The sequence below is a fragment of the Leptidea sinapis genome, chromosome 6 (genome assembly GCF_905404315.1).
Source record: "Leptidea sinapis chromosome 6, ilLepSina1.1, whole genome shotgun sequence".
NCBI classification, from domain to species: domain Eukaryota; kingdom Metazoa; phylum Arthropoda; class Insecta; order Lepidoptera; family Pieridae; genus Leptidea; species Leptidea sinapis.
The window spans coordinates 8,822,282-8,841,056 of record NC_066270.1 but is presented as its reverse complement, the minus strand read 5'-3'; the positions used below and the strand labels follow the sequence as shown (position 1 = coordinate 8,841,056).

The window sequence follows — 18,775 nt, the reverse complement described above, 5'->3', positions numbered from 1 at the left end:
TTTTAACTTACCTACTAAAATAATACCTATTCGAATCTATATTTTCATGTTATTTTTATTCTCTGGCCGAAACAGGACTTTCAGCCCAAAACGAATCTTCGTTATATGTTTCACTTTTAGCCGAAACAGCTCAACTGTATGTGTTTATTCCGATCGGTTTTTTCAGTGTTCGTTCCAGTGGCAACAGTATTTATATGATACATGAGTTCACACATGCATTCAGTTTCAAGACAAGGCAAAAAAATACCGAATCTTGCTGAAGTTGACATCTGATTTGGCGACTACAAACCGGTCCGGCCGTACTGCATGTAGGATCCAGTGTAGTGACATTATAGCGCACACAAAAGAGTCGGTTATTTGCCATGGAATACACCAACTGTTGGATCGTCTTTGTAATGTTGGGTTTAACCACAATCTTTTTCCACGACACTTTATTGAATTAGGCGTTACTTTGCGCAAATCCATAATTATACAAATGATTTAAGTTTTCTTTAGTGTTAATTCCGCCAATATTTGTTTTTGAAACAATTCGACACGTGTTTCGCCTCTACACGAGGCAACCTCAGGACGTGTTGTCTCGCCAAAATCTGGCACGAGACTCAAGTGAGTATTTTATTTTTCCACGACGCTGACAGCCATAATTAGGCTTAAATTATAGCAAGACTACTGTTCACATCCATTGCTTCCACATCAAACAGGGATTGTGCGCATTAAAAAAAAACCGGATGGTGTGTTCACTCGGGATCCCAAAAACGCAAGATATGCCGAGTGTACACAACATTCGGTTTTGCCAGATCCGATGAAAATAAGATCCGGCAAAATGTGACTCCGTGTGAACGTAGCTTTAGGGTTAACCGCTTGGTGGGCATACTACAAGAAGTACTTCGCATTAGTAACTGCGCCTTGATAAAGTTTTGTAGCCATGCGTTTTCTTAATAAGTGTGTCTTTAGTTGTAATAATGAAAAAAAATGAATCTCTTGTATGTCATTTGAATATTATGTTAATATTAAAATTGGGATTGTGATAGTTTAGCATTAAATTTCACTTCTTAAATTGATTCACTTCATAAATTTTTACGCATTAAATTATATTCATATATCAAGCAATATCTAGATAATATCAAACTCACTATTAAATGGTGTTCACAGTCAAGACAAATGTATGAAGTACTCTGGTAAAGATGTATAAAAATATAAAATATTTCCTATTTGTAATTCATCAATTAACATTATAAGTAGAAGTGCCACTTTATGAAACAAATGAATACACCGAGATGGATGATATTAAACAGTTGTTTAAAACGTGAAAATATTAAAAGTACGCGTGAGTTGAATGCAGTCGGGGAGTATAACACTACAAATAAGGGATTGCTTGTAACTAATACTAGTACTTCATAAGATACATAATAGTTTTAAGGGTTAATGTGTACACTTTTATAATAAAGTCTCAGCCATTGTTCCTGCATTGTCTATAAATAAATTTAAATGTCTTATTAGAAAATGGCTCTGTCGTAAATCCTATTACTCCACAGCTGAAAATCTAAGTGATCCGACAGCCTGGAACTAGATTATGATTATTTTATAGCAATGAAAGTACAATATTGTATATTTTATTAAAGAGAGCTCAAAAAAAGAAGCCGGGAGAGTTGCTTGCGCTGCTTCTTCTCACTCAGAGCGCCATTTGTTTCCGAAGCGGTAGTAGAGTCTAGCATATTAGAAATGACATCAAAAAGAATTCTAAAGGAATCAATTTTGAGAAAATGCCTTTTATGCCATCTCCCAATTTGACAAGAATTTGATAAAAAATATTTTATGAATTTTTATATTTTAAATAAATTTGTTAATTTTTATTTTTTTTTATCCAAGAGTAAAATGGTAAACTCAAACCATTGTTAATTATATTATATATTCGACACACTCATGATTATCGTCATCAGTTATAATTAGATCACAGCACTATCGCATTCCTAAACTCTGCATTCAACTCACGCGTAATCTGTACTTATTATATCGATTATATACTGGAGTGAATGTCAAAGTCGCTAGATTACTACAGAAATCCTAATTGTTATCAGTTCTTTTCGAATGCCTTTACGATGACATTACCTGATTGCAAGTATCTCATCGTGTCAGAGCAGCGCCGATCCGGCTTCAGCCCTGGAGTGAGGCATGGGAGGTCCAGCTTTCCACAGATCCTCAGAAGGGACGTAGATCTCCACCGAGTCGAGCGTGGTTCTCGCACGGTAGAAGGTCCTCTCCCCTCCACTCTCGCTGTCACCTCCGGCCACTATAATGACTCCCTCGGCCGCGCCGGCCGCACACCCAGCTCGACCTTCTCTCAGGCTTCCCATATCTTCCCATATATCCTAAGACAATGGATATCTTAAATGAAATATTAAAAGAACATCTCAACGATCAAACGGGCTAAAGAGCGAACCAAATGTATATAAATAATTTGTAAAATGGTGAAGCTGTAAATAAACGTGGAAATTAGCTTTTTGCCACATCTTCTCATAAAAGTCAACTTTTTAAATTAGTAAATGGTAAAATGTAGAACTTGAGACACTCAATTAAATTTTTTGGACCTCCACTACTGCCCCAATAACAACACAGTAATAAAGACTAAACCATTCGTACTAGTGTGAGAAGGACTCATACTGAAACGGTTTCTATTAAAAAACACATTAATAGGCTACGCTTTAGAATGCATTGGCACGATTTTCGATAAAACAAGGTTACTATTATAACAGAAAAAAATCAGGAATCCTATGGTACTATTCATTTTGCGAGGAACTACTTCTTCTTTACGAGATATGAATTTTAAAAGTTTTAAATATTTCATATTATAACTTCTTTATGAAGTTTGCCTTTGACAGTTAGTGATTGCGATGAGAAATATTTTACGATTCTGTTCATACAAAATAATAACATTTAGGTACTATTATAAATTTATAGTGCTTACAGGTAAATGTAATTATTATTAGTAAATAGAAAAAAGTATATTGTTTTGTCACAGACGTCAGAATTTCACGACATTGTTTTTGCCGCCAAAGGCCGCCATTTTGAATGCTTTGTGGCTTGTTTGATGTATCAATCTGACATTCCGTTTCTGTTTTCGTTACGTGAATGTTCTGTTATTTTGCTCGCTTGTGGATTTTTACGACGATTTTGGCTTTACCTTAAATACCGATTAATTGGCCTGTTTTTAACCGACATTCGCGCGCACACTGTATTTCTGCAGTTGCTTTGTTTCTTGGAGTTTGTTTCAGTTCTACGATAATAATGGAACAACCATCCACCAGCTCTGGAGTAGGGAGTGAAGAACCCCCGGTAAAACGACATTTATTTAGCGGAGGTGTTCTTTATGTGGAGGGTTAGCCACGTTAGTTCTTCAGTTACGGACCCGTGTACAATGCAAAGCATTTTCTGAAGATCATGGGTTGATTCCTGCCTCTAAGCAGTATCGTATGCCAATGCAAATAGAATACAGCACCAATAACTAATTCTAGTAGGCTTCATAAGATACATAATAGCTTTAAGGGTAAATGTATACACTTCTACAATAAAGTCCCAGCCACTGTTCAGGCATTATCTATAAATAAATTTAAATGTTTTATAAAAAAATGGCTCTGTCGTAAATCCTATTACTCCACTGCTGAATATCTAAATGATCGGACAGCCTGGGACTAGATTGTGATTATTTTATAGCGACTGTACAATATTGTATATTTTTATTGAAAAGAGCGCAAAAAAAAGAATGCTGGGAGAGTTTCTTGCGCCGCTTCTTCTCTCTCAGAGCGCCATTTGTTTCCGAAGCGGTAGTAGTATCTAGTAGTATAAGAAATGACATCAAAAAGAATTCTAAAGGAATCAATTTGAGAAAATAAATGCCTTTTATGCCTTTTAATAAAACAGTTTGATCCTTTGTATTCAACAAAGGCAAGTGCCGTGTCAAGTCAAAGGTGTTCAGAGCCAAGAGTACTTGATTTGAGAATATTAAAATAAAAATGCCTCGAGTGTTTTATTTAATGTATGCCTATGCACTTAGGTTTTCATACGATGTAGCAATTCATGAAGATTTTACTGAAGAAGAGCATAGATTGTCAACAGCCACAATATGTGACTGTTACTCATATTGCCGAGAAAGTGGTTGTTTTGTACCAAATACAGAAACAACAAGAATTTGGCAAGATGATGGCCCTGGGAAAATCGTCCAAATAGACGAAAGCACATTTTGGATGCTTAAATATAATAAAGATAATATATTACTTATTAATAATATTTAAATAGGTATGTTGCAACAGACACTATTGGATTAATATTAATTCTGTGAAATTCTGAGAAAAAAAAATATAAATTAAGTTTTGGTTGAGTTTTTATAATTGTTAAAGTTTTGCAATTCAAAGCTCATGACTTCCATGTGATTGTCTATCCTACTAATAGAGTTGTTTTAGAAGTTTAGTTCGAAATATTTTTTGATGGCATACACGCAATATCTAAATATCTGTATATATCAATGTCTATTTCTTAATAAGTGCAATTTTTTCTAGGAAGAGACATTGAAGGGGTCCTAGGCCTTATTGAAGATGGCAGTGAAGACCTTAGGCTTCCAGTGTGCCCTGGGGACATATATGGAACATATAGGCGTGCCGATGTCCTCATCATCATTATCATATAGCGCGTCGAGAATGGCACCACTATACACACTGATTGCTGGCGACCAAACGATTGCTTAGCTTAGTATGGGTACATCCACAAAGAGGTGAATCATATTAACCCAGATAATCCATTTGTGGCTGAAGATGGTACCCATACATACTCAGCATATCGAAAGTGATTAGTCAAAAGATTTTTTAGCAAAGAAAATTACTATAATGCAGAAAATTTTGCAGATTTCATTATGGAATATTTGTGGAAGCGGAACGTCAAGACAAAAAGGATCCTTTTATGGAATTAATGTATGCAATAAAGCATGTAGATAAATAAAATTAAGTTTTATTATCACCAAGAAAGCCCGATCCCTATATAATTAAAGTTGAGCATATAAAATCTTTTACCAGAAAATAAAAGTAGGTTATGTTAAGTTAACCGTGCAACAATCAGTATTTATTGTAATATTACAGATGACAGAATCTAAATGAGATAAAAGATCATAGGTATACCAAGCTAAAACCTATCTGAAAATCAAATCCTTTTCCAGAAACTAAATGTAGGTTATGTGTTAGAACACAAAAAATATATGAGCCTGGCCGCAGGCCGGGCAACAACCACTATTTATTGTAGTATTTCAGATAACAGAATCTAAATGAGATTAAAGATTATAGTTATACCAAGTTAAAACTAATCTGGAAACCAAATCCTTTACTAGAAACTTAAGTTAGGTAGGTTAGGTTAAGTTAGAACATAAATACATATGAACCCTACCGCAGGCCGGGCAACAACCAGTATTTATAGTAATATTTCAGAAAACCAAATCTAGATAAGACTCAAAGTAATATACCGAATTTAATTAATTAATAAAACTAATGAAATAGTGTCATTTGAAGGTTATTTATTAATTTTTAAACATTTTGAGGATATGATATAATAATAATCAAATATATATCACTTACTTCCTCAAAGCTGTATCTCTCAACGGACGAAAGTACCGTTCGGCGCGGTGCGTTCCCGCCTACGACGTACAGGTAATTGTCAAGCACTAGCGCGGCCGCCTGGCTTCGCGCGTTCCGCATCGACTGCAGCGAGCGCCACTCGCGCGTGCGCGGGTCGTAGCTCAACAGATCGCGGGTGTGGCGCCACGTGTGGGTACACCCGCCCACTACGTATATTAATCCTAGACCACACATAATAAGGTGACATGACACAACATATATATTCAAATTCAAATATTTTTATTCAAAATAGGATGTGACATCACTTATTGAAAGTCAAAAACTACCACCCATTCCAAAATGAATGCCTCAGACCTGAGAAGAATGGGCGCAACAAACTCAGCGGGCTTTTTTTTGTTTTCATCGAATAAATATGTTTACAAAGTAATATTGTACAATTAAAATTATTATTTAATAGCCTGAGGGCGGTCACTCCATTCCCAATCTGTGGTATCATTAAGAAAGTCATTTATGTTATAGTAACCTTTACCACACAAACGTTTTTTAACAATTCTTTTGAATAACGTTATACTTTTGTTTTGAACATTTTCTGGGATCTTGTTGTAAAAGAATATACATCACCCCACAAAAGACTTACTAACTCGACTTAGCCGAGTAGTAGGCATCATAAGTTTATGTCTGTTCCTGTATACATAATAAAATAGACAAAATAAAAATATAAAGTCATGAAAAAGATCCCGACACTGATTTTCAATGGGTAGGTACTAAGTCGACCTGTCGAACAGCAGCCGTAGACAACACGGTTGCTTTTGATGGTCTTAAAAGGGACCGTATTAAAAATAGTAGAAAAGAGAAAAAAATATTTATTTAGTTAAGTTTGTTTTTTTATTTATGCATCTGAACCCTTTTGATTTTCTACTAATAATAATAAAACTTTAGATGAATAATTAATAATATCTTTATTGATTTTAACAGTTAAAATAATAGCTACTATCATGAGTTGTTATAATAGTTAATTAGATAATTTGTAGCCCATATGTCATCAGTGTACATATTGTAAACAATAATAATATTGATACACTGTTACATAAATTAACTTGCCCCAAACTAACCATAGCCTGTACTATGGGTACAAGACAACAATATATTTAATACAATATATTTACTTAAACATACATAAATACATATATAAACATCCATGACTCGGAAACAAATATCCATATTCATCATATAAATGTTTGCACCTACCGGGATTCGAAACCGGGACCTTTAGGTCAGTAGGCTTAGTAGGTAGTCCTTTGGGTCACTAACCACTGGGCTATAGGGGTCGTCAAATACATTTTCCATTCCCAATCTAACGAAGTTTAAGGGAACTTCCACTTATTTTAAACTATTCCCAGGTTAGCGCCAACGAATTCCTGCGCTAGCATTACATAAAAAAATATGAAGCTAAAAATTGCAATTTACAAATTAATCGAATGTTTGGTAACCCAGCTATGAATAGATATGCCTATTTTATTTTAATATATATTATATTAAACTGTTTGTTTTGTGTGTAACAAAAGAACGCTAGCGACTCACATCGATATTCACCGTCAAGTGAATCTATTTGAACTGTATAAGTTACATTGTCCCCGCGCGATGGAACAGGGAAAGAACCTTGTCCTATTAACTATAATATGACGTCAGTATGCAAACCATTCTATGGACTGGTAATGACGACGACACTAATGTAAAATTTGGATCCTTGACACGGCAAAATTTCTATAGGTACTATTTTTAAAACATTATAATTTTATCCATTTTTATTAAAGTATTAAGGTCCGGACTTCAATGCTATCAGTCTGAACATAACTTATAACATAGATTTCTTGAGAGAACATTAGCTTGTCATGTCATTTTAGCTCTAGACTCTAAAACCACTCGGGTTTCAATCATACCATCCTTTCTAGGGTCCTTGTTAAAGTCACCTTTTTGCTCTTAAAAGTGATTTGGTGACTGATTAGCGAATTATGCTCAAGATATCAACAGAATACTGTCATATTGAAACATGTCGGATTTCACAATGCCATCATCGACTTCAATTAACACCTTACAATACAAACTTCACGCTTTATTAAGTTATTTTATACTTTTCAATATTTAAGTTTTATTTTTTACTTTTTAGTTCATAATAATAATTATATATTAATCATCAACCTGAATGCAAACTCCTAAAAAAATCTTAAACAAAAAACAATTACATCATCCACGTAAACAAACATTTTCATAAAAAATGTTTATAAAATGTAAACTACTGGGCCAAACTATGTAAAATTTTTATGGCACCAAATGGCATCTATTCCGCAACGAACTAAAGAAGAATTGCGGAAATCTCAGCGTAATCGGTGTTCACACATAAAAAATTACCGATCGTATTGAGAACCTCCTCCATTTTGAAGTCGCTTAAAAACAAAATTGTATTGATGCCGGACATGTAGCACGTACCTTCGAAGGTAACGACACCCATTCCAAAGCGCGGTTCGGGCATGTAGCCCACCAGGGTCCACTCGTCGGTGACCGGGTCGTACACCTCGACGGAGGAGCCCATGTCCGAGCCGACCCAGCCGCCGAACGCGTACAGCCGCCCGTCCCACGCCGTCATACCGAATTCGCAACGGGCCTCTTTCATAGGCGCGATGTCCGACCATTTCTCTGTCTATTATTAAACTTGACTTAAATCAAATATTAAAATAATACTTTTTAATAGTTATTTATGCAACCGTTGTGTATTAAGGGGTATTAAAACACGAATGTGGGCTCGCCTCTTGTGATAATAGTATCACATGAGTGTTTTAATACCTAATTATCAACAGATACATACCAGAGTTTATCTATTCTGAAACAGTTAGCATACTGATAATATTAAAAAAGGCAGTCCTAGTAATCATTACATCATCCAAACGAGTGTTGTAATGAAATCGGATGATATAATGTTGTACTGAATTTCATTACAACACTCGTTTGGATGATGTAATGGTTCTTAGGTCATTGGATGTTTTAATGTTGTCAATAAGCTAACTGTTTTAGAATCCTTAATAGAGATTTAAAGCATGGGTGTAGATAAAGGATTAAAACACGTATAATTATAACAGCTCAGCTTTTACAAGAGTTTTTGCGTAAGAATTACATGTCTATTATTATTTTAGTCAATCCGACGTTTCGTGACCTTTCCTGAGCAAAATAAAGTGCTGTGGACGAAACATCGGGTTTAAAAGTGTTTTATTTAATACATAAATCCAATAATCTTTTTTTAAATGGTCTGGTGAATCCTCTGGACTCAATAAACTTACTCATCACCCTTATCACCTGGATGTGTGGGTGGCGTAATTCTATACTGTGGTTTACAATTAACTTTCTTCCACGCAAAAACAATCTGTGGAAAGAGCTTCCTTGCGAATTGTTTCCAAGACGACACGGGTACCTTCATAAAAATCACGTACACATTCCTAAAAGCGCAGCAGTGTTCCTGTGATTCCTCTGGTGTTGCAAGAGAATCTGGTCGGCGGTGATCACTTAACGACAGATGAAGCGTACGCTCGTGTGCGGATTTCGCTATTCGCGAGCGGAACTATTTATTTTTACAAAATATTTATGTATATTTTACTATAGTATAAATCATATATGTATTTGTGTGTATATTTTTGACACTTTCTTACCCTTTTAATTTATTGTTTTCACTTTTATTTTATAACAAATGGTTGCCTGAACGAGATCACTATGTAGTGATAAGATCGCCATTTGCGCAATTTTTTGTTACTGTGGTGTCAAAAAATGTAATAATTAAATAAATAATCCAACCACCATCAAAAAAGCGCGTACACCTTCCTTAAAGGCCGGCAACGCTCTTGTGATTCCTCTGGTGTTGCAGGAGAGTGTGGGCGGCGGTGATCACTTAACACCAGGTGACCCGTACGCTCGTTTGTCCTCCTATTCCATAAAAAAAAAGTCATTGACTAAATTATTTTATGTTCTTTAATTATTAAGTTTTAATATGTTATACTTGTTTAACAACTCGTGAACAAAAAGCAAATAAAAAGTCACATGCATCATATATTTATTAAACTGATGCGAAATTTTATTGAAATGTAACCACTGGCCTGTATAAATACCACTGGACAGGCTGTTCCATATATTTGACAGAATTGTTTTTGTGCCAATTTGAAGCGCCACTCGCGAGCATCCAGAGAACTAATTTTGACGTATAATACAAATGGCTGCGACAGAAGAATACAGTACTCTTGAAGTATTTTTGCATTTTGAACTAATTTCGTTCGTTTTCCGTGTTATTTATACTTCAGCACTCAACATAATAAAGTCCCCTTTTTTTTGTTTCCCACCATCTGTATATGTGTGTTTAGCCGAGGTCGTCATCACTTATTTTAGTACCGTACTCTCGCTATGGCCAACAGTACCAAAATGGCGAATATCAAAGAGGCACAAAAGCACTCTGCCGCCAGTCCAGTGGTTAATAGTAGATGGTCAGTAAATGTAACCCTACTCTTAGGGCTATATTTCACCGGGACACCATGGTGGCGCAACCAGTCGCCGCTAACAACACAATAAATACAGCTATATAGGGAGTTACTCACCTGGTGTCCGGTTCCGAACGACTCATGCCTCTGGTGTCTAGTTTGGTAGCTAATGGACACCGGCGCGACAGGTTGCGCTACGGTGGTGTCCCGGTGAAATATAGCCTTAATAAAACAACTTATTTTCAATAGTTAAAATATAGCATATTATGTATCTTTCTACCTGTGGATCGAACACTTCCCCGTTAGCAAGTATTTTGCTGCCTTGCTCTCCACCTACGGCGTAAACTTTTCCTCTCAACGTCGCCACCCCCGGTTGGATCCGGGCTATCCCCATGGCTGACATATCTTCCCATTTTCTAAAAAAAAAAAATGAGTAAAAAAGTCTGACTAGCTCACTTCCATTAAAATGTTTTAATTACATATGTAATACAATGCAGATGCTAAAGGGCTTTGCACATCATACACTAAAAAAAAATTGAAGTATTTTTCAAACAAATTATGACTTGGATTTTTCTTTAATCATGCAATTAAATATTGGTACTCACCAAATTTTAAAATTCATTATCAATTGAATGATGTCTCTATGTTTTGATTTACCTTAGTGTTAAAAATTGATACAAATGATTTAAGTTTTCTTTAGTGTTAATTCCGCCAATATTTGTTTTTAAAACAATTCGACACGTGTTTCACTACTCACTCACGCCTCGTGTAGAGGCATCCTCAGGACTTGTTGTTTCGCCAAAATCTGGCACGAGACTCAAACGTGAGACGTGTTTTAAAAACAAATATTAGCGGGATTAACACTAAAGAAAACTTAAATCATTTGTATAATTATGGATTTCCGCAAAGTAACGCCTAATTCAATTTTTTTTTGTTAAAAATTGAGCCTTAAATGAGCATATCTTTTGGATCGGGTTGATTTAGAAGCTTTTATTATTTTCAAAGGATATCCAAGGACAAGAAGGTCTTGATACACGAATAAAATTTGAAAACAAAATATTATGAACGATGCGGGATTCGAACCCACGACCTCTCGCGATCCGTGCGAGTGCTGTCCCAACTGAGCTAACCGTTCGAGTGACGTATCGTCATAAAATCTTGTATGCTTTGTTCAACTCTCAGATTGTGGCTTCATCTACAGAATCTACTTTACAGTTGATAACCTGCTCAACCCTAATATTTGCTTTTAGGAAACTAACTTGAGATGTCGCTCTTGCTAATATAAACAATTTATTATGTTTTTAAAGATAAGGTTTTGATGTTAATTTCAACTTGCCTACTAGCGTTCCTGAGAATAGCTGTATTAACAGATAGACAATGAAATGATTTATGATGAAAATGTAAAAGTGCCAATCAAAACAAAAAAATAATTATCCATCTTCACATTGTTACGTATAACTGAAGCTATTAATCTAAAGAAGACTATACATACTTTTACTTCCATATATGAGCAGTTCATACCTTTTGTGAAGATCAAATTTAAGTGCGGAAAAAAGAATATTATCCGTAGTGAGTGGAGGATGCTGTGCCGTGTTGTGACAGGAGCCGCCGACGACCACCAATAAGCGACGGGCGCGAGCCCGGGGCTCCGCAGACAAAGACACTAATGCACCACGGCCAGACTTCTAATAATTATAAAAGAAAACACAATTACAGCATATCCTATCTATCATCTATCCTAGATATCAGTGCCTTTCTTATTATGTATCACCATTGGGAGGCTCTTTTGCACAGGATGCCGGCTAGATTATGGGTACCACAACGGTGCCTATTTCTGCCGTGAGGTAGTGAAAGGCGCCGTAGCTAGTCAAATTACTGGGCAAATGAGATTTAACATATTAGGTCTCAAGGTGACTTTCAAGAATCATGAACAGCACTGCATTGTAACGGGCAGGACGTATCAATTACCATCAGCTGAACGTCATGCTCGTCTCGTCCCTTATTTTAATAAGACATCAACAGTACTACTAAATCACTAGTATTACACTAGACTTGACCTTTAACAAAATTTCTTAAAGAATTCACTCTCACATATCTTTCGAATTCAAATTTGCTGAAGTATGGCTCAACTGATAGTATTAAATTTTATTATGTATAAAAACAGTCGAACCTCTATAACAGCCGTTCCCAATTTTCAGTCTATCTCCGGTTGTGGCCTACTTGAGATAAAAACCGTAACTATCGTTGACTTTTCTGTCCCAATAAACTTATCGACGGTAACTCACCTTATCCGTACACGCTGTCTGTCAATGGGAGGACGTATAGCTTACCAGCGATAGAAGTTTGTATAGAAATAGCAATTCACGCGTTCCAATATATGACGATAAGAATGACTTATCGGGGTATATCGGGATAGCTTCAGATTATTGACAGTAGAAGGTAGTAATCTATCTCTAGATCAAGATAGTTTATTGGGAACAGCCGTAAGTCGAACATCAAGAGAGACGTCACAAAATTCGGGTTATAGACAATTTCTACTTAGGCGGATTTTGATTTGACATAAAGAGGTTGAGATTCATTATAATTTTTATTTATTATAAATCAAAAATAATAAAATTAAACACCTGACACCAAGCAAGCAAACGCGTATTAACGTGAGTCATTAAATCATGGTAATTCTCTTCTTTCTTAACTCCTTAATTGCTTTCTAAGAAACAATGGTGTACCTATTTACCTTGCCAACTATAGAGGTAGAAATTCACCTGTTGTAATAGTTATTTATGCAACTGTTGTGTAATAAGGGGTAACTCACATTCGTGTTTTAATACCTAAGTATCAACAGTTGCATACAAGACTTTATCTACACCCAGAATTTGAATCCTCTAAAAGATTCTGAAACAGCTTACTGCTAACAATAAAACAGCCAGTCCTAGTAGTAACCTAATATCATCCATTACTACAAATAAACTAAGTATTTATTAATGAAAGAATTATTTATTTTAGTAGTAATTTACATTTTGTATAGTGCAATAATTAAAATTCACTTGAATATTATGTTCTTTTGCAGCGTTTAAAATGAATCGCCCATTTTTTGTAAACAAAACAATAATAATATCGAAGAAAAATGGCGGGGATTCAAATAACCTACTTTTTTTTACGGCGCGCGACGTTCTGGTAGTGTGGAACGCGCGTAAACAAAAATGTTCATTTTTTGAAATTCATACAGATACCACGCATCGAGCAATAAGAATGTGGCTGTCTGTTGAAACTCTTTCGCATGAAGGGATCGAAAAAAAAAACAAAGGAGTGTTGTTATGAAATTCAGTACAACATTACAACACTCGTTTGGATGATGTAATGGTTATTAGGGTGTTTTAATGTTGGCAATAAGCTAACTGTTTTAGAATCTTTAATAGAGGATTTAAAGCATTGGTGTAGATAAAGGTTATAAAATAATATATTGCTATGTTCAAGATACAGTAGTAAAATTTAATATTCTCGGAGCGACTCACTGATTATTTCGACTAATAGAGGGAGATTTTCAGTAATGGAGGTTTTTGTTAGTTTGAAGGGAAGGGAGCATCACATTTTTTTGTGATTTGGAGGTTTTCAACTTATCAAGGTTCAACTATATAGACGACCTGTATAGCCGAGTGGTTATCGATCCTACCTACTAAACTAGAGGTCCCGGGTTCGAATCCCGGTAGGTGCAAGCATTTATATGATGAATATGGATGTTTGTTTCCGAGTCATGGATGTTTATATGAATTTATGTATGTTTAAGTAAGTATATTGTATTAAATATATCATTGTCTTGTAACACATAACACAGGCTGTATATGCTTAACTTGGGGCAAGAGAATTTGTGTAAAAAGTGTGTCAATATTATTATATACAGTTATGATTAATGAATCAATTACCATATCAAGTCCAACTGTTTTTAGTGCAACTGCTATTGATGGGTCCTGTACATTTTTGATAGCGATATCCAATACTTGTGGTAATATTAGAGGCAGTCTCACATGGCTGAGAACCTCGAAACAGTGCCTTCTGCGAGTGGCTGGATCATGCTCCAACCACTTCAGCGCTGGATATAGTACCTGTAAATATGAATGAACTTCATAATCACTGTAATTTACATGATTTATCAACATCAGCCGGAAGACGTCCACTGCTGGACAAAGGCTTCCCCCAAAGATTTCCACTACAATTGTTCCTGTGCTGAAGTCATCCAATGTCAGTCCATGTTGTGGGGGGCCTACCAAGTATGTGTATTGTGTCTTCCAGTATGTGGTCATCTGTCCGTCGAACTATGTGGGCTGCTCATTGCCAGTTTCCCAATAATTTAGGCTATATCAGTAGCTTTGGTTCTCCTACGGATCTTATCATTTCTGATTCAATCTCGTAGGGAAATTCTGAGCATAGCCCTCTGAGCGACCATAAGCTTTCAAATAAGGCCCATAGTTAGCGACAATATCTGCATACAATATTTCAGCATGGCAACACACACTGGTTGAAAACCTTTGATTTATTTCATAACTTGTGAAATAATTAATCACCTGTGCCTCATTATCCACTTTCAGTTGTTCCGATGATAGTAGTTTTACCAACTGCTGTAAGGGTAGTTCTACGAGTTCATCACCATTTGCTACAAGATCCCAATGTGCCTGCGCATGTGCAAGAGCTTCTTCAGCTAATTCCATGCAATTGTGTGTTTCTGCAAACCTAAGCATAAACACTTCAATTATATTGAACATAATATTACTCCTCCCATTTATGCACCACTTTAATAATAATAATATAATTAGCAGTAATGTGTGGGCATTATTGTTGTTTCACTCTGAAGGGTGCCATAGCTAGTGAAATTACTGGACAAATGAGACTTAACATCGTGTCTGTAAGGTGACATGCGCAATTGTGCCACTCAGAATTTGGGTTCTTCAAGAATCCTGAGTAGCACTGCATTGTAATGGGCAGGCCATATCAATTACCATCTGCTGAACAAAACAAACTGCTCTCATAAACGCAATAACTTTTTTAATAATTAATTTTGTTTTCAGGGGGACTTAATCTGGAAAAGTCTTGTAATCTCGCATTTAGTACAATAATAATAAAAACTCAACATTTACTAAAAAATTAAATGTAAAAACAAAGCTAAAATTACACATGTTTTAATCTTATTAAGAGTGTTTTATTTAAATGTACTTGTTAAAAATACTTGAGTTAATCAAAGAAAATACTAAATTAGGATATCATCCCCAACATCTGTATGCATGACCTTTCTCTACAGTGTGATTTTCAAGGTACATTCCTGAACTATGAGCTTCCTTGTGTTGTGATCCCGGGGTGATATGACATAGGTATCTTTAAAAAAGTCCGGCAATATGAACATGTGGGTAGAGGTGATCACTTAACATCAGGTGACCCATACACTAGTTTATCCACCTCTTATATTATATATAAAAAAATATGTATCTAATATCCATGTACTTGTTGTTCTATCAAATATCTTTAAATTTACCTAAATATACCGAGAGCATTTGTGGGATGAAGCTCTCTCTTTAAAAATTCTCCACATCCTACTACAAGCTCTCTCAACTGCAACATATCAGCAGCAATAAGTAGGTTCTGTACTGAACCTTTATCTATTACAATTTCACCTGCAAAAAAAAATTAATAACATCTATAGCCCAGACTGGTTAGTAAGTTAGTTATATCCTGAACACAACTCATTAATGTGTTTGTTGTCACTTGGTCATGCTGCTTTTCTACATTATCTTAGGATCAAGCAAACCCAGAACCAAATTAAAAAAACACAGAAGGTTTATAATTATTATGTTCATATTATATAGAATTGAAAATCAGCATGTAAATTTTTTTCATGATTCTAGAACTCACAGAAACTGACATTTTTTAAAGACAAATCTATAAAAAAATACAGCATGCAGAAATTTAGTTCAGTTATCACTTGGAATTCTGTCATTCACTACTTATCTGATTTAGAGGATTTAGCAGATAAAATTTGATAACCAGAATAAAAAATAATACCTGTATATATAAAATCTATAATCAAGGGTAATATTGAAGGAGGTACACTATGTAGCATAACTCTGCCATTTAAGCTCTCTTCTAGCCCTACATTGAACATAGCATCAAAGTATTCACAGCTGGCAGCTAAAACTACGCGATGAGCCTGGAAATTTTATTATTTGATTAAAAAGGAGGTAAGTACGGAAAAGTGAGCGCCTTTTCTATACTTAATAAGAATGGGTCACCCACCTGAACTTTAGTTCTTCCAGATATTAATTCTAGGTCACAAAATCTTCCATTGCTTCTAAAATGGTTTAAACTTGATGAAACCTTAGTAGCATACTCTCCACATTTATACACTTTCGATCCTTCTTTATAATGCCTTTCAAAAATTGAGGTCATTATTAACAAAAATATTTGCTTTGCCTCCTTGTAACTTTAACTTAAGTTATGCTTTTAAAGTTAATAAGCAATAATAAACAAATAGGTGTGAATCACTGTTAACGCTTAGTAATAACTTTCATTATTAGTATTTTGAACAACCACCACTGTTTATGTGTTCTAAAATGCGCACGATTTGCAACCACAATTCACAATGTTGTGATTAATACCAATTAACATTTTAATATGAAATAATACAGAATTTATCCGTAATAAATAATAGCTATAGCTAAAGCTCCAAGTTACAAACATATAATTGTATTTTTTTTAATTTCCACTCCCTTTCGAAGATTTTGGCTGGTACATTCCATACATTAGCCAGCTTAGAATTTTCTTTCTTTGGAAGTTATAATGCATCGTGTATATCGAAGTGTTTTTATTTATTCCAAGATTTGATATGGTTAATTGGTGAGTAAAAATCCTAAATAAATAGATACAAAAAATACATGAAAACTATAATTTACAGACAAAATACATTCTTACACATTGTTCTATGGTTGGCCGTCAAGCTTAAGAATCAGATTATATTTTAAATTTAAATAAAAAAAAATTAAACACGCTACTGTACTTACTATACATTACTTACAATTTTATGCTATTACTATACATATATTTAGAAAGTATACTAAATAATATAGGACTAACAGAATTAGGGAGAGGGGTTTTTATAACTGTAGGGAAAGGATGGATATCAAACTACTAACTTATCTAAAAACTGTTGTGAATCAAACAACCGCTCGCTGAGAACTGACTTTATTTAAAGATACCTACATATTAATATAGTGATAATAAAAACATCACATCTTTTCCCTTATTTTTTTAAGTTAAAAGAAACATTTCACATAAAATATACTAAAAATAACAAGTAACTGGAATTATGTATACGTTATTAATTATTAATATTATTAATTAATTATTATAATATATGTAATCCATCTTAACATTTCATTGACTTAACTTGAGTAAGTTCTAGGTCATATCATTATACAATATTATAATTATAGAAAGTTATACATTGTACAATGAGTTCTAAAATTGCAAAAAACAATAACATACGATCCTAATATTGAACACAAACGAAGGAAAGACAAAGTTGCCTTTGTTACACCATTTAGGACCGAGTTCTCTAGCATGCAGTATAAATGTCGTGCGGCATCTCTTTATAATAAAATAAACAAACAGTTACATAATATATATAATAGAAACGCCCATGAATGTAAAATTGCATTGATCGCCTGGACACTACCACTAAATTATGATGATACTGAGTTGCTCTTACGACATAAACGCTAAAACACACATACTTATTACTTATATACACACACACACACACACACACACACGCACGCACGCGTTCTCTAAGTATGTTATTTTACAGCTAAGAAAGACGAGACGGAGCCTCCTGGCACAAGCATTCTTTATATTATGCTTAAAAGGAGGTTCTTGCCACTATTTAGTATGGTGAATTTGTTAAAACCAATAAAGAACTTTATTATTATTATTATAATTAGATACTATTTATTATTTAAGCATGCTGCATTCCATAAAACCGTTAACGTTGATTTTAATTAATTATCATCTACCTATGTACCTTTAACAATATTTTTAACTACATCATTCTTTATTTTATATAAAAAAAAATAACTTTATGTATACATGTATACTTTGTAATAATCATGCTAACTTATCGTTATTTCATATTTTTTATATTATTACGAGCTCTGATAGCTGCCGGTCTGCCTGTCTGTGTTATTATTAAAATTTTGATGGACAGCGTTTTGTATAGTCATATTTTCATAGACCGGAAGGGTATCCGCTGAAGCAGTAGAGGTAGTACGCATATCCTGGGGCGTCATTGGGCCTTCACTATCTGAGCTACTCCACTTATCCTCATCCTTTGGCATTGTGCAATCTTCCAGTGGAGGCATGCGAAGTAGGTGACGTCTAATACGTCTATATCGTCTCCCGGAGAAGTCTTCGACGAAGTACGAGCGCGGTTGAGGCGCTGCACTTTGCACCCTAGCGTGCTTGCGTCTTCCATCGTCGACCATAACCACACTATGCCCCGGTGTCAGTTGTCGATCATAATAATTTTTACTCTTGACCTGCTTACTTAACATGGTCTGGTAGTCCGAAGAGTTATCGCGGTGCGGTCTGACGCTCGTGCGCCGGAAGCCT

The 18,775-nt window shown here is 34.9% G+C and overlaps 1 protein-coding gene across 2 annotated transcripts; it reads right to left on the bottom strand.

Moving 5' to 3' along the window:
• Nucleotides 1-755: 755 nt before the first annotated feature.
• On the bottom strand, nt 756-16,830 carry LOC126965006 (actin-binding protein IPP-like). 2 transcript variants are annotated; one of them, XM_050808405.1, is made up of 10 exons: nt 16,406-16,830; nt 16,175-16,319; nt 15,648-15,786; nt 14,686-14,851; nt 14,047-14,226; nt 11,648-11,811; nt 10,407-10,542; nt 8,100-8,310; nt 5,613-5,833; nt 756-2,366 (listed from the first exon to the last, which is right to left on the bottom strand). In XM_050808405.1, the coding sequence occupies exons 1-10, from the start codon at nt 16,556-16,558 to the stop codon at nt 2,130-2,132; spliced, it is 1,752 nt and encodes a 583-aa protein (XP_050664362.1). In that variant the 5' UTR covers nt 16,559-16,830; the 3' UTR covers nt 756-2,129. The 2 variants fall into 2 exon arrangements, with proteins under 2 accessions (XP_050664362.1, XP_050664363.1); XM_050808406.1 differs by lacking the exons at nt 756-2,366; nt 5,613-5,833; nt 8,100-8,310; nt 10,407-10,542 and adding an exon at nt 11,272-11,402 and having other exon boundaries at nt 11,619-11,811.
• Nucleotides 16,831-18,775: the final 1,945 nt, after the last annotated feature.

What these genes read in the sequence shown, in the direction of transcription:
- LOC126965006 (XM_050808405.1), bottom strand. Translation starts at nt 16,558, where the DNA reads ATGACCTCAATTTTTGAAAGGCATTATAAAGAAGGATCGAAAGTGTAT. An exon ending in AAACAGTTGGACTTGATATG is followed by an intron (nt 11,812 to 14,046) that starts GTAATTGATTCA and finishes TATAATTATTAG; the next exon opens with AAGTCTGGCCGTGGTGCATT. An exon ending in AAATTTGATCTTCACAAAAG is followed by an intron (nt 10,543 to 11,647) that starts GTATGAACTGCT and finishes TTTTTTTTTTAG; the next exon opens with AAAATGGGAAGATATGTCAG.